We start from the raw sequence: 18,267 nt of genomic DNA, 5'->3' as shown, positions 1-18,267 counted from the left end.
GCTGATGTATACTTGAGGTATAGACGGTGATGGAAGGCAGCGGGGAACTACGTCAGGGGCGTAGCCAGAAATTTTTCTACGGGAAAAGGTGGGTGGGGGGTCAACCACGCTTTATGTACGTTCGCGTGTGTGTTTGTATGTGTGCGTGTATATATACAGGTGCAAAATTGAAAAAATTCCAGTTCGACTTCCTCCCCACTACCCCGGCTACGCAGCGGTCTACGCGGTGACAGGCGTTGATATGCTGGCCATTAGCTGTGCCTCTTTCTATCATCACTGAGCACTCTTCTTGCCGTATGTAGACCAGACTGCTAGCTTATGGATGAGCGGAGACGAGCTCGCACATGACGTAGAACGGCTTGGCGTAATGCGTGGGTCTCCAGGCTGCGCTACTGTAACTAATCCCGTTCAAGCACTTTACCCCGGGCAATGTTTGATGAGCATGTTGATAGCGCACTTCTCGTATCGGATGACTGAGTGCCTGGTGTTTATGCACGCCGCCTTCCCATTTCCGCCTCCCCTTCTCCCGTCCACTTACATAGGGTACAGGGCAAGCTCCATCTCTTTTATTTCATTTTATTTATTTTATTTATCTATACTGTTAGCATGCATGCCAAAGCAGGAGTTGCTCTGTCGGGCACAAGTAGAGCATTTTCAAAAATCAATACAAAACGGGGAAGAAAATCTCCCGAAATGAAACAAAGAAAGCCAAGAATAAATTCAAACAAAATTCTAGCATTCAATACACACATTACAGCACAACTCAGCGAAACGCAGGTGAGCAAGCGAGTGCATTTGGACATATCAGTGCTCAGTTCAACGTATGAAAAACACATAGGCAGCTGCACGATTCTTAGATATCTAAAACATAAAAGCATAAAAGCGTAGAATGTATCGGATGTTGGCGTTAGGTTGAATGCACCGGAAATAAAGTTACCCTTTTCGAGGTGACTTGACGCCCTTCGCGCGGCGTTCCGCATGAAGCGTATGATGCTTTTCCTGGGACTTGAAATGGGTCGCCTTTGACACATGATAATAAATGTCCTAAAGGCTGTTTAAAAGTAAGATAACGTTTTCTTTGTACAGTATCATTCACTAGCCGAATAATTAGACACAGAAAATCATCAGTATAACTTAAACGGGATAACCAATAAGCTGCAATGGTTGCAAAGGTAAGTATTTGAAGCGCATAAGTTTATTCAAGAGCTGGAAGCAAGGGAGGAGAGCAAGGCTATGTTCTTTTTGTTCTTAATTTCTGCAGTGAGTGCGGTGAGCACATTTTTATAGTGATTACTTGCTACGATGGGAACTGATGATGATGATGATTTCCTTGATGCATGGTTCACACCCACTCTGGGGGATTGTTCGGTACTTCGTCTACGTCGTCCACATTCATTTGTTAATCAACAGTGCACAGCGTACAAACATGATGTTTGCATTTACACCTCATCTATATGTCTTCATGATTGCGAATTTAGCCTGCTTGGAAGAAGTGACAATTCTTTGTTATGCGATGATGCTCGCGCAGTCGGACTATACGTGTATTTACTCCTTTCTGCACAGTAAACCCCGCAGTTGTTAGTCCAGCGCCTGTCCTGTGTGGTCCTCCATCTCGTGTCTTCGCCTTTTTGCGCTGTTTAACAATGAAGTTAAACCAACTAGCCCAATATTGCACACTGTTACCCAGCTTGCGTCACTAAGGAAACAAAACGTTTGTCTTTTCAAGAAGCTGACGTAAAAGCTGACCGAGAAACTTCTCCCGGGCCCATCGTTTACCTTCCATAATAATGCAGCGTGTTAAAAACTGTCTCAATTTCGGAGCGGGACCGCTTGAGAAAATTCCTAATTAATTAATTAATTAATTAATTAATTAATTAATTAATTAAGTGTGACATTTATGGTCCAAGTGAATTAACACGGATTTGTTGCACGCCTCTGCGGAACAGCCACAACCACTGACGACGATTCCGCGGACGACGGTGGCGAACCAGGCGTCGACAAATCTGCGAAGGAGAAAAAGTTTGGTCGCGTGCTGGGCAATTCTCTGGCGTCGAGGCTTCACGGCGAGGATTACGACAGCGACGAGGGTGGCGGGAGTGAGCAGGGGGGAAGCGAGGCAAGCCACAACCAGAGCCACGGACACCACCAGCACCGCGGCACGGCGCCCGGCCTGTACCATGATTCCGAGGCGGCGGTGCATCACGGCCCACGACACAGACAGCACAACGGGCTGCCACAACGGGAAGACGCCATGCAATTGAAGCGTACGTAGCAAGTATAGGTGCAACCTAGTTAAACCAACAGACAATGAAGGTCGTAGGTTCGGTACCTACAAGCGGCAAAGCTGATTTTCCATCCACCTTAATTCCTTTCCATTGATGTAATTACTACGCTACGGCTAAAAAACTAAAAAGAACGTTCCCCATGCCTCATTTGGCTTCGTTGTCGGCTAGTTTAACTAGGTTATGTCTAACAAAGAAACGAGCCCTTCATTCATTCCCTTAAGCTGTGCATATAGGGCAGGGGCGTAGCCAAGGGGGAGGTTGGGGGGTTCAACCCCCCCCCCCCCCCCCCGAAATTTTTCAGTTTTGCTTGCGTATATAGGCATGCACACATACAAACACACGCACGAACATACATAAAGTATGGTTGAACCCCCCCCCCCCCCCGAAAAAAATTTCTGGCTACGCCCCTGATATAGGGCTACTTACAGGGAATGGACTAGAAGGTCTTCTTGTGGTTGTTTGTAGTTGCACACAAGGCGAGAAGCTGATAGATAATGAAATCAAGCAAAGAATAGCTGACTTTATATGTAGCTTTTTCGATAGAAGCAGAATAACAAGGGGAAAATGAAAGTGCACAATAAAACAATTTGCCACCGGTTGAGAGCCGAACCCACAACCTCGAATTATGCATGCAGTGGACTGCCAGCTGTGGCAACTCCCCCGTCAACTTTCTTGGGTATTTATGAGTAGCCACGAGAGCGTTAGCCGGCGTCGCGTGTGGCCATGGCGGAGAAACATTATTTTTAGCCGTTGGCATAGAGCTTTAGGACCAAGACGTAGTGTGTCCGTCAGGCGATTTCCGGCGGCCACCTCCTCCGCGCTAGCTATGTCTCGGGGCTGCGCCTTCAGGCTGGTTGTGTTGAGGACTTCCTTCCACGCCGAAGATGAGGGAGATGCCAAGAGTCATTGAGGGTGGGCCTTCCTCAAAGCACCAGAGGGAGAGTGCTAGCTTCAACCAACGTGATGGTTCAGTCAGCAAAACTATGTCTGCGTAATTCAAAGAAAGGCACCAACCGGAATACGGTCTCAGGGTCGCTAACTCATATTTTCGTTCTTCTCCAACGCAGTGTCGGCGACTCAGTACGACTTCGCCATCTGCAAGCTTCAGCCAAATACAGCCATTGCAAAGGAGCTTCAGCAGCCAGTGACCGGACTGATAAGCCTCTGGCAACAGGTAATAAGAGGAAATGTTAATCGTGCCATCAATTCGATAGATGTTGGAGTAATGGATACAGATAGAGCTCGATGAAAACGATAAAGTTCATCATAACTTACCTGGAATACACGTCTTTAGCCTTGTGCCCCAGTCAAACTCTAGAGATTGTGACACTGTCCATTGCATATCTTGGGCTGTATTTCAGAATGCCGGGAGAGGCGAAGCACTCCAATTCTGGAACTATATGGTGACTGGCTAGTAGTTCTCTTCATTTTTTTTTTACAGGCGCGTTTAGCCTGGGAATCTGAGCCACCAATCTCTTCGCCTTTCAGTCTTTTTCAATGTTAATGAATCTTCTACTATATGTATCGAAATTAAACGTCGCGTAGAGATTAAAGCAGAGAGCCTGATACCTCCTTTCACGTTATTCTCAGTCCTGCCCGAGCGGCATTATCGGCGTGTTCGTTCCCTGTGACGCCGCAGTGACTTGGCAGCCACTGAAACGTCACGTGGTGCCCTTTCTCATGTGAAGTATGGAGAAGACATCGAATTTCAAATACGAGCTGTTCGTATGGCCCGCGACGCAGAACAGATAGCACAGATTGTAGGGCTGCCTTTGAGTCGCTGAAGATAGACCAATGTTGAGGTGGTTCCCGATTGACCAAACAAAGTGCAGCGCGCAGAGCAGCTAGTTCCGCAGCTGTCGACGTCGTGGAGTGGTCAGTCCTAAAGCTGATGGTAATAGCTCTTGCTGGGACAACCACCGCACCGGACGAATACTGGGTGTTTGTGGAACACAGGAAGATACCATCCCACTTTCAAGGTCTGACGCTGCCAGCAGTCTTCGAAGGCTTGCACGTGAGATAACGCTCGCTCTATGGTGCCTACCAAGCAGCCGAACCAACCGGACCAATCGTCAACGCCACCTGTCCTCTTTGATGCATCTCTGTATGCCAACTGGACTCCGCCGAAGAGAGGCCACACTGCTTTATCGCTTATGGCTAGGCGTGGCATTTACGAAGTCCTATTCCTTTCGGATTGGAATGGCCGACAACGCTCTTTGCGATGCCTGTCGTTGCGAGGAGACGCTACACCACGTCCTGTGCGACTGTCCGGCATATAATGTTCAGAGACAGTCACTGGCGTCCGTTCTAGCGCGCCTAGACAGTGGACAAATGTCTGTTGAAACAGTTCTTGCATGCCGTCAACAGAAGACATCACAGCTGAAGGCGACGAAGGCACTGCTGAGGTTTTTAAGAGAGACGAACTTGGACAAGCGGCTGTGACAGAAATGTCGCGTACCACGCAAGAGTGACCGACTGATTCTGTGTGTGCAGTGTGATATGCTATCTTTCTATCTTTCTCTCTCTCTTTCCTCTCCATCTTTAATCTCCCCCACCCTGTCCCTATGTGTAGGGTAGCAAACCGGTTGTCCCATACTCAGGCACGTAGGCAAGGGGGGGGGGCGGGGGGCCCGGGCCCCCCCCCCGAAATTCGTCCGGCCTTCTATATTCCCGGCAACTTTTGTTTTATTTTTGCCATGGAAATACTTTCGAACAATTAGGCCTTGAACCCCCCCCCCCCCCGAAAAAAAATTCTGGCTACGTGCCTGCCCATACTGGTTAACCTCCCTGCCTTTCCTTCTCTATTATTTCTTCTTCTCTTCTTCTCAGTCCTTAGTGGAACATTTACCTGTCGCAGGGACGCGTTCAGAAATCCTTCTCTATTTTTTGTAGGCTGCACAGCAGAGATACTCAATACACTGTCACACTGATAAAGGGCATCTAAGGAATCCCGCCGTTCACACCCAGCCCAAACGCCTGGAGATCAAACCCTGTCAATGAACACGACTCGGGGAGACGATGCTGCTTCAACAAAATGCGTTTTTGTCGCTGTCTTGAGGCTCATGTGTGGACATGAGGCTGACTGAGATTAAGGCTACAGACTACCAATTTTCTGGCTTTACTATTGAGGCAGAAAAAAGATAAAATAAATAAATAAATAAATAAATAAATAAATAAATAAATAAATAAATAAATAAATAAAAAGTTGCAGAGGATCCCCATGCACGCTGTTATGAGCTAAGAACACGAAAGTGTTCCTTCTGGCTAGCTTGCTGTTACGGAAGGCTGTTGCAAATTGGTGTTGCCGAGTTGTGTTTTAAGATATTAGCCCATGCGAGAGGTCGAATAGAGCTTATTTACATGATTTGAAAGTGGTGTCGACAGTCCAATATACTTCCTCTTCTATTTTGCCGCCGAGGCAATATGCATCACAAGTATCGGGTATGTCGAAGTAGCTCCACACAAGTTGAAGGCCGCCTCATACGGTGGACGAGGGTGCACTCCCATCGAATAGGGATTTCCCCTTCTGCTGCTAATGATAATGTTGACTCTATATGCTGACATTTTTCTTGTTGCGGCATTGTGGATCTTCAAGCCCTATATCCCTGAAAACATCTACATTGTAGTGAAACTATGAAGTTTTACATATATTTTTTTATTAATGGGCTTTGGTAACGATAGACAAAAGGAAGAAAACACTTTTTTTGCTTATTATCGTTTATGTAAAATATTATTTTAAAGTTAAACTATAACAGAATGTTCAAATTCGATTTTACCGTGAAGGTCAACGCAATTTTCTTGTTGCAGCCGGAGCAAAAGTATTACATAGTTAATTTCGGTGTTTTCCTGACGCAAGCACAATCATAATTGCTGTGTATAGTTGATGAACAATTATTCAATAACAACCGAAGCCGCCACAACTCGTCCTGCAAGTACCTAAGTCTAAATTAAAATGTTCACAGATTCACTTGTACCCGCTTTAATTTGACCAAATGTATTCCCGATCTGCACAGTCACTTGTCCACGTTCCTCTTGATGCCTCACGCAGAAAGGCGGCCGTGATCTGAACGTTCACGTGCATGTGATGGGACTCAAGGTGAACGAGAGCGCACGCGATCACCGAGCCTTCATGCACGGAATGCACGTGCATCAGCTGGGAAACCTGAGCGACAGCTGCCAGTCAACGGGACCTCACTTCAACCCCACCGACACTACGCATGGAGACCGCAGATCTACCATCAGGTATAGGTCCCGCTGAGCTCAATCTCAAGGAATGTTCAAATATAAGCTTTTAAGACTTCAAGGCTCTGGGCGTATATTCCTTTTTAACGCAGACACGTTGGGGACTTCGGGAACATTGCGTGTGACAAGCATGGCGAGAGCAACGTCATCTTCACTGACACCGTCGCGTCCCTGACTGGTCCTCACTCCATTGTAGGTCGTTCAATCAACGTAAGTACCGCGTCTTTCATTACTGTTCTTTGTTCAAAAACTTCATTGATTTTTTAAAATACTTAGCTCGAGAGAGGGAGAGAGGAGGAAGGCAGGGATGTTAACCAGACGCTCGTATCCGGCATGCTCGAACTTTGCACACCAGCAATAGACCATGTGTATTAAGTAAAGAAATACCGGAAAGCCGAACGAGTGCGCGTGGTCATAGGGGTTTGAGATCTGCGAGCTTACTTTGTTAGTGTTTTCCTATTTTGTTACAGACAGTATTTCATGGCATTTTCAAGTTCTTTAGCTATTGCTGTTATTGCTGTCGTATTTTTGTATCTATAATTTTTTGTATGCAAGGCTCTAACTGTAGCCAAACTTTTTGCTCTTCACATTCAATAATATAAAAAGAAGGGTTTACTAGCTTTTTTAGTTTGGTTAACCCTGTGGAAGCCAAAACGACTTTTCAAACCTTAACGACAGCACGTTGTTCGACATTCCACTTGCTTTTTCCTAATGTAAGTTTGTTTTCCATAAGGACGAGATGTCGTCTAATCTCCGATTTATAAAGTATGCGGACGATTAATTTGGTAGCTTGACACAGATAGAGAGATATTGGTAGTCATATCAATCAATCAATCAATCAATCAATCAATCAATCAATCAATCAATCAATCAATCAATCAATCAATAATTGAATAATTAATCTTGTTTCGTGCAGATCCACGCTCGCATGGACGACCTCGGCCGGAACCCTGACAATCCAGCGAGCGTGTCGTCCGGAGACTCTGGGCCTCGCGTGGCCTGTTGCATCATCGAGAAAGTGGACAAGCTGCCTCAGCTGAGCAGCAAGGCTGCTCGTCGAATTCTGCGCGACATCATGCAGCCGTTCAGCGACTTCGAGAGCGAGTGAATAGTGTCCGCTTGAACAATAGAGTTTCATAACAGTCCACTAGAGGGAAATCTGGCGCTAGTGTCTACGGGAGCTGCAATGCATGGCTCTTCAGCCAGCATGAGTAGTACATGGATTTGCCTAAGCTTCGTTCTTTCGGCTCCGTATGGCCTGCAGCCGCTTTATCGCAAGACGAAGTTCAGCATATGTTCAACAGCCCCACTTCCCCGCCTTTGACCCTTCTAGGCTCACCCATTCAAATCAGCTCACGAGGTTCGCAACGAACCACCCTTCTATCCAAAACAAGGCCAAAACACAAGGATAAACAAACACAAGTTCGTTTTAAGCCGAAAGCACGAAGGTTAGTCAAATCCATGTACTATACCCATCATTCTCATGGTGGCTTGAACTATATACAGCGAAACGCCTCCATTGAGATTCTTGAGTTTTTTTTTTTTTTTTCTAGGGACTTTCAACATACTTCGATAAACAAGTCGCTTCGTTGTAGAGGTCGCGCCCCGTAGCGCTTTCGATGCAGCTGGAATGTAAGGAATCATTCGTTATACAGTTAACGTTCTTGTAGGGGCGTTCGTTGTAGAGGCTTATGATTCACAGTGGGCAGGTAGGAGCCAGTGTGGGGTGCACTAACGGAATCGCGAACAAATCCACAAAGCTGTTTGTTATAAGCGTCCACTTGCATTGGCCAGCCGGCTCCTTTAACGATATGTTTAGCATCAGTATTCGGTAAAATTTTTTGTGACGAACAAGTCTGCCGTAAGATGACTTTTTATCTTCTTTTCTTTGTGTGTGTGAATGCGAGTGACAATTTTTGTCTATTTTTTCGTAACACTTCATCTCATTTGCATGCGAATATCGTAATACGTGCATCATTCATTTATTGTATGAACGACTTGCAATTAACATTACCTTTTTTCGCTTAAAGTTGATGCAATGAAGGTCTTCAAGCGTCATGCCAAGTTCACCGTAAACGTCTTGCCTGCGTCAATGGTGAAGCAAGCGTGGGTATAAGGTCGGCATGCCATTTATTATCTCATGACAGTTATGCGAGGCGAGCATCAGGTGGCCTAGAAAATTGCATATTGGCTTGAGAAACTAATCTTCGGAGTGCCCGGGCAAGTACGACTGTTACCTGAGGCTTATGTAAGTCTGGCTTTTCATTGTTCTACTTGCCAACGACTGGCTCTTACAGTTACTTTTTTGTTGCTTTTTTTAACGTCGTGTAAAGGTCACTCCAGTCTAGAGGTCACGACAGTGGGAATATATGGCGCAAGCATCTTCTTGGCTGTAAATTATACAGACGAAGAAGAGTTACAATGTCGATAATAGGTCTTTTTCTACAAAATGAGCATGTTTCCTTGGCTCAAATGCTTCGTTCAGTTACTTTAAGAAATCAACTAATATTTTGCTCTTGCCTTGATATAGCGCGCGAGTTGTTAATTAGGTGCAGCTTTAATAAGAAAATACGCATATAATGTGAAGGCCCACGAGCTGATTGTCAATGATTTTGAATACTAGACTACTTCCTGCTATAACCGGTCGAAATAGTTCTATCTACGCACAAATAAATCAAATACGAGAGTTCTTTTAAAAAATGCCGTCATAGCACGCCAACTTCCTTGTATTTTTGCTAAGTGCCTACTTCTCAACAAAATATTGTATCCTTCTGTAAATAATAAATGTATATCTGTGTACTACAACTTTCGCCGGTTTTAGGGGCGAAGCTCCTTAAGGCGGCACCCGTTCGTCCCTCGTAGTCGTCGTGGTCGTAGTAGTGAGTAACAAGTCTTACGCTTTGACCTCCAAGGTGGTGCCGGTGGGAGATTTCTCCTGTGCGTTGTTGAACAATAAAAAATTCGCAGCGTGCGCTTTAACTAAAAGCCGAATTCTTCTGTCTCTCATTCCCCATTAGCAGCCATTGGCATGTTCCAGTAGGAAACGTTAGTAGAAGTAGAAGTGTAAGTGTTAGCTAAAAGCCGACTTCTTCTGTCTCTCATTGCCATTAGCAGCCATTGTTTACCTCCAAGGTAGTGCCTGGTGAGATTTCTCCTGTGCGTGATTAAACAATAAAAATTTTGTTCAAAACGCCGTTGATTGATGAAATAAACCAACGAAAGACGCCAGATGTTTTGTAAAAGCAGAACGAAAGAACGCCAGATGTTCTTCTTAAAGTGTAGTAGTAGTAGTTGCATGTAGCCACCTCGCCCGATCGTCAACGGGCGAGGTGGACCGGCAACGGCGCGAGGACCCTGCCGTACGAGAGTTCAATCACACTAAAAGACATACTTTGCGGGCGATACACTCTAGTGAGCTTTCAACTTTTCGTCTTAATGTACATGATAAAGAAATTATTTCTACGAAAAACGCAAGGCACACCTTGAGCAATATGTTTGGTTTTGGGACGCTAAATGGAACCATGAGGCGATGCGAAGCCGGAGCACTTGCACGATCGCGTTCCGTTGGCTTTCGTTGGGCATGCTACCGACCTCGCGTCGTGGAACGCGCGTCCTGTCTTCCCTCTAGCCTTGCCTTTAATTCGCACAGGGCGAGCGGGGAATGCGGTCGCTCTTGGCGCTCTTTCGCTCGGGAGCGGACTTCTTCCTTGCATTTCACCGATCACAAGTGATAATGAAGGGACCACGTAAACCAACAGTACAATAAAAGTTTGATGTTTAATATATACACGATGTTTCACACTCTTTATATTATGTACTGGGCGCATTTCACGGAAGAGTTTCACGGTTTACAGATGATTCCCTCCGTAGCTTCGCCCCACTCATCATCATTCACCCCGTGGATATGCTGTGATTTTTTTTTTCTTCTCAGTCAGGCAAACGCAGGTATCTGTTATTGATTCTATATTGCATTCCATTCTGTTCATTCATTCCTTCTGTTCGCGTCAACTTAGCACAGCTGCGCAGTCGTATCTGCGTACTGAACTGCCATCACTCCGACTTATGTACCTGGAGTAATGAAAGTAATGTTTCCTTTGGTGGATGTACGTCACGTTTGTCCGCCACCGGGGCACACTGCTTCAATTGATATTCGCATCACAGTGTGTCACTCTTGTTGACCGCTCCCCGTTCGAGTGGCGCACAAGAACTGACTCGTTCTAAGAGCACTCGACGGAGCGGGCGGCTTGCATCCGGTGACAGATACGGGAGTTCGCGTTTTCTTTATCTTTTTTGTCCTAAATTGTTTTGGGGCCGGGAACAATGACGTCCCACAATGTGGGACTCGTACACACTTTTCTTACTCATTCGTGTTTCCGTTCTTCGCTGCAATTTCACAGCTGCTACCATAGGTGTGCGCAGGGTTCCCCATCAGGGAGAGGGGGCGAAGGTTCATCGCAGCGCCCCTCCCCGTACTAAGACAATGTATGGGGTAGATTTTGCGCCCCCCCCCCCCCTCTTAGGTGACTAGGGGGGCGCCCCCGTGCCTCCCCCCCCCCCCCCTGCGCACGTCTATGGCTACTAGTACACTGTACGATGGCTGCCACCATGATGCATGGGAGAGGGAGAGCGAAATCGCAGACGACGCAGAAAAGTTTCCCGTGGTCACCCTTCACTGGATTTAAGGAGCCATACCGCGGTTCTCGAGTTTCGGCCTTTTATCTAAGTTGCCTCCGCTGTCTCGAACGAGGCTTCACTAAAAGAGCTTGTTGCCTCACGAATCGACTTCCGCAATTTTTTTTAGAATCCGTCAACTACGAGCGGAGTCACATGCATTTGCCGCACGCTTCAAGCGCTTTCTCTCTCCTTTCGTATTTAGGAGCGCGCTGAAGGCTACGTATGGAGGGGAATGACAAGGGGCCAAGAAGAGGCCTCCCTTCGTCAGCGCGCGTCGTGGCCTTGAGCACTTTCATTTCTTTTCTTTTTTTTCGTTGTACGCGCGACTTACCTTTAATGTGATTGCGAGTGAGCGCGTGGGTATGTGGCGGCATCCCGCGGCGGCCACGGTAACTATGCAGCTCGCGATACTTAAATCAGATAATCACCGTAGACTTTGGGTTTATGGCGTGGTCATTTGGGTTTATGGCATCATTTGCCTAGAGAAGAGGGAACGATTTCTAGCTGACTTTGTAAATGAATTGTAAACTCCAGGCCGCGTGCTGTGCCATAATGTTTGGCTCGTGTGTTCTCAGGAGCTTCGACTACTGATCGGTAGCATTTTTTTATCATGCTGAAAAAGTGCTGCAGTGCCCCTTTAACGTCGTGTTTCGCGCGCTTCCGAAGCGGGTATCCGAGGCCACGTAGCAAAAAGCACGTGGTTGAGCTCTATTCTGCCAGGTGCCGCAACGAGCCCAGTTGCTTAGGATCTTTCAGTGAACTCAATCAATAAGTTTCATTAAATATTCTGACAGTTGTTCGGCCTTTATCTTAAGTAACTTTATCATACGTATCCAGTATAATTTTTAACTTGAACCAGAAGCATCGATTTCTATTTTAAGAAGATTTTTTTATGAATATTCAGATAACTGGACGTAAGCGCTCGACCGGAAGTGCCTGGAAGAGCACTCGGTGCCTGTGCCACTGAAACATTCGGTCTAGCAAAAGCCCCCGCTTGGCTGCTTACTCACGCGAAAATGAACAAAATAAACACCCCACTCACAACGTCTCGGTCGGTTTCCCGCGCATTTCTGTTTTCTTCTCCATTTCGTGGGCTACGCCCGTTTCCCGCAACCGAAGCACGTAGACGTCGACTTAGCGAGAAAAAAGAAAAGAAGAATGAAGAAACGAAAAGACGCAAGTAGCACACTTTCTCAGCGTCTCGATATTCTTGAATAACATCTTCTCCGGGAGGCGGAACAGAGTGGTCGGAAAAAACAACTCGAGGGTTCTCGTCGACGGTGCGAAAGTCTCCAAACGCTCCTTTTTTTATCTATCTCCGAGTGTAGGTAAGTATTGCGTTACACAGCGAACACGACATCCACATACGCCAACAGCGTCAGCTCTAAGTTGGTTATCTCCCAAGCACGTGTTCAACACCGTTGTAGATTAAAAGTAGAAACGTTTGCCTGTGCTAACACGTGCTCGCATAAACTTCGCTGCATCGACGGAGCCACGGTATTGCACGGAGCTTCGGTCAAACTAACGTTTTACTGCCTATAAAGCGCTTTTTCTTCTTATCGGTTATACTGAAAGCAGCACTGAAAGAGTGACACGTGCATATGTAAATAACTTCGAGAAACACCTTCTGGTACTGAGTTAGCATACTTGAGAAGTTTGCTTTCTTCGGGGTTCTTGACATATGCCCAGCGACAAGTGCCTCACAAGTCAAGCAAAAGAGCTCAGCGTGCGTTACTAAAAAAAAATAATAAAAACCTGCCTGAGTCAATGACTTAGAATCGAATAAGGTAATGAGCGGGGGACGCACGAATCTGCATGGATCGGCATTCTATTGTTCACAGTGAAGCACAGTTACGAAAATAATAGTTTCTGTGGGGACCACTTTCCACTATCATCATCAGCTTCATAGTTATAATCATAATGTAATAAAGGCCCTGGGTTGGGCAATTAATTACGCAAGAGAATGGTAGCGATATAATATTATGTTCGAGGTTATATTATTATACGAAGGAAAACCACAGACGAGGAAGCATGTTAACTTTGTACAACACTTCTATGGAACCGAAAGAAAGAAAGGAATGACGAAAAAAAAGAAGAAAAAAAAAACATGCAACGCGTCTCCACATGCGTTTATAAAATATTTATATGTGGTTTCACAAGCACCGCTTCTCACGCCTTTCACGAAAAATTTTTCGAGAGCCAATCGACCAGGTTCGCATGAGCAACAACCAAGACATCTTCAGCGCACAAACAAATAAACATGCGAAGATAAATAATGAAATCAGCTTGTTAGATGTTACCACCTTCGGTGATTTCTTCTCGTCGCCAGACTGGCCTGAATGCACACCATGCTGATGTTCCAGATGTGTTTTTTCGCTCAGTGTCAGAGATATATTGTTATGATAAAAAAAGAAGAAATAGTTGTGAACTTTACAAGCATGTGAACTTGAGGTTGTTGGTACATATTCATAGTAAAAACAGAGCAATACAACGAAGACAAGAAAGACCAAACAGGACCAGCGCTGGTGCTGTTTGGCCTTCCTTGTGTTCGTTGCATTGCGCTGTTCACTACTATGAAGAAATAGCTGGAGGCAGCAGGCCCGAGTGTGCACCTGACCCACCAATTCACACTAGTGTCGCGTGTAAAGGACGTATAGACAACGTGTAAGTGTATACGCGAAGCGACGATGCGTTAACACAAGCAGTTATGCAAGCAACATCCAACGCGCTGTATCCAATAAACACTGATGCTTCTCACGGCCCTGAACGCCCAAACGGACGCCTACACGTTGCACACGGACTATATATCTGCGCTTAAATACACACGTAGTAAGTGATACCCGATCAAGTATTGCTTGTACATCTGATACAGCAGCTCTATAACCCAGCTTTATTCCGTATCGGGCTTGTGCATCTGATACAGTAAATATATAGCACTGCCTTATCGCGTATCGGACATCTTCGATGGCTGTCCACGCGCTGAAAATATTCCCGTAAGAAAGTGGACGGAAGCCCACGCTGTCAATCATCGTATTATCCGCGCACTTCGCTCAGCGACGTATTAGGCGATATTTGTTTGCCCGATGCATCAGGCGTGGCATTTCGCAGCTGTGTTCACCCCCTTTTGAAGGCATCGGTAGGTGTACGCGACGCAGAGGTAAAGGTTACCGTCCTACATTCTTGCCTTTACTTGCCTAATATTATTCGATCGATGACCACTCGTAGTTTATCTACTGCCCGCGTGCAGCATAACTTACTTGTTAGAGTAACATCATTGGCGTGATGCAGTTTCGTGTCTCTCACTAGCTCGATCAAAAAGACACGCGACCGTATACCTGGACGTAATTTTGCCATCCAGGAAAACCCAGCCCCAAGACGTAAGTGGCGTTTCGTGTACTCGATGATCAACGCTCCATCGTGCATTCTGAGGCAATGTTCATGTCACGAAACAAGATGCCAGTTACGTTTCGATTCCTGCATGTTTCGCAGGTTTCCTGACAGCAACTTAGTTGACGTCTATCCAGTGACAAACTGACATCACTCAGAAGGATATTCTGAATGTGAATATCCCAAGTAGGGCAAGAAAGGTAATTAAATAGGTTGCTGCATAACAAACGCTCGTAAAACTATATGATCACATCATATCTTCAGCTGTTCCTGCGCCAATATTGCTGCTGTAGTCTTTTTTTTTTACCAAGTAACATCACATCTCTCTTCTCCCGTAAGCTTTCTGCACCCAACGTGGTTTCGCATTGCCTCAGGGATCGGAGGCATTGGAAGCTTTCTGCACTTTGCGTGTTTTTGTAGTGCCTTCGGTATCGACCCACCTTTGGCCAAACCACGACGTCATCATATTAGTTATGTGACGTCATGGTGATGTCATGATGACGTCACAAATTTTGGCGACCTGTGACGTCGCGACATGATGACGATTTGCATCACTCGTGTTGATGTCGACGGTCGCTTTTCGCGTTTGAGGAGGCATATAAGGCTTGGTTTTAAAATAGATTCTCAAAAAAACCCACACACGCATACACATGGTCTGAAATGCCTAGCTCTTATCCTTACTGAAGTGTCCACTTCTTCTGCGCAAACACGCTACAAAGAAGAGTCGGTAAAGATAAAAAATGCTGACGCTTTTAACATGCGGCACCAAAACTGCTGTCGGCGAGCGATATCGCGAAACAATAGGTTTGCAAATGGTTTAACTTTGCGAACGCTAGCCCTACAGAACAACGTTTTTTTTTTAAATCTTCCTTTTTCCATCGGTCTACTGCTTTCGCCACCGAAGATTAGATAAGGTCTAGTTGCCTATTTTATTCGACTGTAGTGAGACTGCTAACCTGTGAACACTTTAAGCATAGTTGCGTTTTCAGTTCGCACTTCACACACTTGAGAAACTCAACATCTGTGTACAAGGGGTGCCGAACTAAGGAAGCGATAGACAAACCCTCGACCAATAAGAAAAAAAAACAATTCTAATGGAAACATTCAATTTTGTTGCTGCACAACAAAAGCAACAATAATTCCTCTATTCACTGGAACTTTCATAAGGTGTCATAATTTGACTCGAATCTCCTAAAGCTAAACGTGACCTAGCTTCCCGTCTGTTCTCGCGTCCAGAAATGAAGAGCGCCTGTTGAAGAAATGTTGACCGATTTCTTGGGTCCGCTAACTCACTGATTCGCGTGTTTTCTGGCAGCACGTGCAACCAATCTCTCTAAGCTGTGATAACGTTCGTGGCTACTGACAGAAAGTTTGCGAATAGCAGCCAAATGGTTTCCATTTTTAATATGTGTCTTACAGACTGGCTGAAAGCGTCAAGGTCGAGTTTTCCGAATCCATGCACAATATCAAGGAAGCAATTCTAATCAAACAACTCACACTGTCCATTATGCACTCACCTAGGACTACTCGAAGGCGAAAGCCTTCTTCTGCTTCTTTTTCTATTCAGTTGAGTGTATTGAGTCCCCCCCTCCCCCACTCCTTACCTCCCAAAAGCTTACTGCACCTAACGTGGTTTTGCACTGCCTTCATGATCGGCCCGCCATTGATCAAGCGACGAGTTCGTGTAATGACGTCACAAATTTTGGTGACGTGGCGTCATGATGAGGTCACAGGGTTACGGCACTAACGACGTCATACTAATGTGAGGTCATCGGAGTTTCGGTGCGCCGTCGGCACACATACGTCACTTGATTATCACGCGACCTTTGAGCGACTTTTATAACTTAGTATTTTTTTTTTTGCATCACTCGTGTTAGCACCGCCGTCCCGCAATGTCTCGTCAGATCCCGCCAAATCTCGCAATTTTTTTTACTGGATGACACATACAAAGCCTTCGCCTTAATCAACACGGGTGATTTAGTACTTTGTCTTTATAAGGACGAGCGAATGCACTTTGAGAAACCGCGGTGCAATAAGCTTAAAAAGTGCCACAACGTCGGAACTCATGTTGAAACAAAATGTTTTTCTTTTTTTCTCTGCCACAGATTTAGTGTTCACTTACGAACTGAAGTCACATCGCACTCCTGAAGAGTTGCACGTAAGTTGGGTCTGTTCTTATCTTTCGTCGTCGGTTTCTCAGTCGTAACCGCATTGTTTCGCGGCAAAGTCCTCGAGACAGGCGGATTATGATACGCCCAATTCTTGCAACTGAAGAATGCATAGCATGTGATTCGGTCAATACAAAAGACGCATAAATGTGTCAGTATACTTGAAGCAGTTCAACAACCGATAGAAGCTCTGCTCGTATGTACTTATACATATAAGGTACTGACTATACTTCATTTGCACTGAAAAGAAATGCTTAACGGAGGAGATGGTAAATGAACAAAAAAAAGCGCTGTGTGGTGTGTTCTTCGTCAATCTTTGTCTGTTGCGCTGTTCGTATATTCAATTATGTCCTACCAACTTGCCCAAGTTTCCACGCTTCATAAAAAAAAGAAAAAGAAGAAAAAGATGAAAGTATGGGACGGCGTCCGTTTCAGATGAAACATCGACATGGCTCCAAGCCATCAAGAAGTAAAAAAAAATCACCGCATCTCCACTAATGTGAATCATGATGAGTGGCGAAGCACTGGGTATCGTACCGGTATGTCACCGTACGTCACCCGCGCGTTGCCACTGCGAATGTAAATTGAGTGACATAAAGTGTATGTATATATATACAAATTTATTTATTTGATTCCTCTTCAATGCTCTTCTATTTTAATCATCTTGTTATAATTCGTATATCATCTCGAGTTCTGGATTCCGTTTTCCCTTCATCATTGCTGCTTTGTGGTCTGTGAAATGGAGAGCCAATGGTCAAACTGTCAGGCACGACACCTTCCACATCCCACTGTGCGCATCTTTCAGAATTGTGGCCAGATTTGTTGATTTCGGGAACATAGTCGTGACCTTGTAGTGTCGTCACAGACTTTTCTTCTTCTCTTTCGTTCTTATGCAACCCTTTCCTCTTTCCAATATAGTGTAGAAAAACGGAGACTTCCTATTGTTAACATATAATTTTAAAAAATCTCTGTCTTTATCTTTATTTCTCCCTCTCTCGCTATGCGAGATGCACGCTGCTACTAGGTGAATACAGACTAGTTCGTCTAAGGTTTACGGGCCCCAACGATTACTTATTTCTGATTGGTTAGGGCTCTCTATACACGACCACGCCCATCGCGCCCTGTTTATGCTTTTACACAGGAAACTGACTTGACTTCAGTTTTGAAGATCATATTTTTTTTGTTGCTTTCAGTGTTTGTGGCCTGACATGCATCTTGTTCATTCTTTCCCATTTACTTCGATTTCTTCCATATTTCGACTTCTATTTCCAGCCTTGCCCTCCTAATAATATTAGGCAGGCGTTGTGCTCCAACATGATAGCTGTCAAGTTACTCCCCATCATCCACTTTGTCCTTCCCGCATCCGCGTTTTATACAAAATACTAGTAATAATAATAAGACAATGCAGCTGTTCGAGACAAAGCCCCTGTTGCATGCGAACCAGCTTGCAGCGTGATCAAGGGCGTCGCTAGATTTTTTTTTTTTTTTTTTGGGGGGGGGGGGGGGTGTTC

General features: G+C 45.4%; 1 protein-coding gene across 1 annotated transcript; it reads left to right on the top strand.

The window, feature by feature from the left end:
- The first annotated feature begins 1,918 nt into the window (after positions 1-1,918).
- On the top strand, positions 1,919-9,303 carry LOC119396586 (superoxide dismutase [Cu-Zn]-like). The gene is made up of 5 exons (XM_037663863.2): positions 1,919-2,264; positions 3,353-3,459; positions 6,334-6,527; positions 6,620-6,737; positions 7,444-9,303. The coding sequence occupies exons 1-5, from the start codon at positions 2,252-2,254 to the stop codon at positions 7,633-7,635; spliced, it is 624 nt and encodes a 207-aa protein (XP_037519791.1). The 5' UTR covers positions 1,919-2,251; the 3' UTR covers positions 7,636-9,303.
- Positions 9,304-18,267: the final 8,964 nt, after the last annotated feature.

This window comes from Rhipicephalus sanguineus, chromosome 6, assembly GCF_013339695.2.
Source record: "Rhipicephalus sanguineus isolate Rsan-2018 chromosome 6, BIME_Rsan_1.4, whole genome shotgun sequence".
NCBI lineage: Eukaryota > Metazoa > Arthropoda > Arachnida > Ixodida > Ixodidae > Rhipicephalus > Rhipicephalus sanguineus.
This window is presented reverse-complemented; position numbering and strand designations above follow the sequence as displayed.

Excerpts from the sequence above, each read along its gene's own strand:
- LOC119396586 (XM_037663863.2), top strand. Across the intron at positions 6,528-6,619 it reads GACCGCAGATCTACCATCAG|ACACGTTGGGGACTTCGGGA; the intron begins GTATAGGTCCCG and ends TTTTTAACGCAG. Across the intron at positions 6,738-7,443 it reads TTGTAGGTCGTTCAATCAAC|ATCCACGCTCGCATGGACGA; the intron begins GTAAGTACCGCG and ends TGTTTCGTGCAG.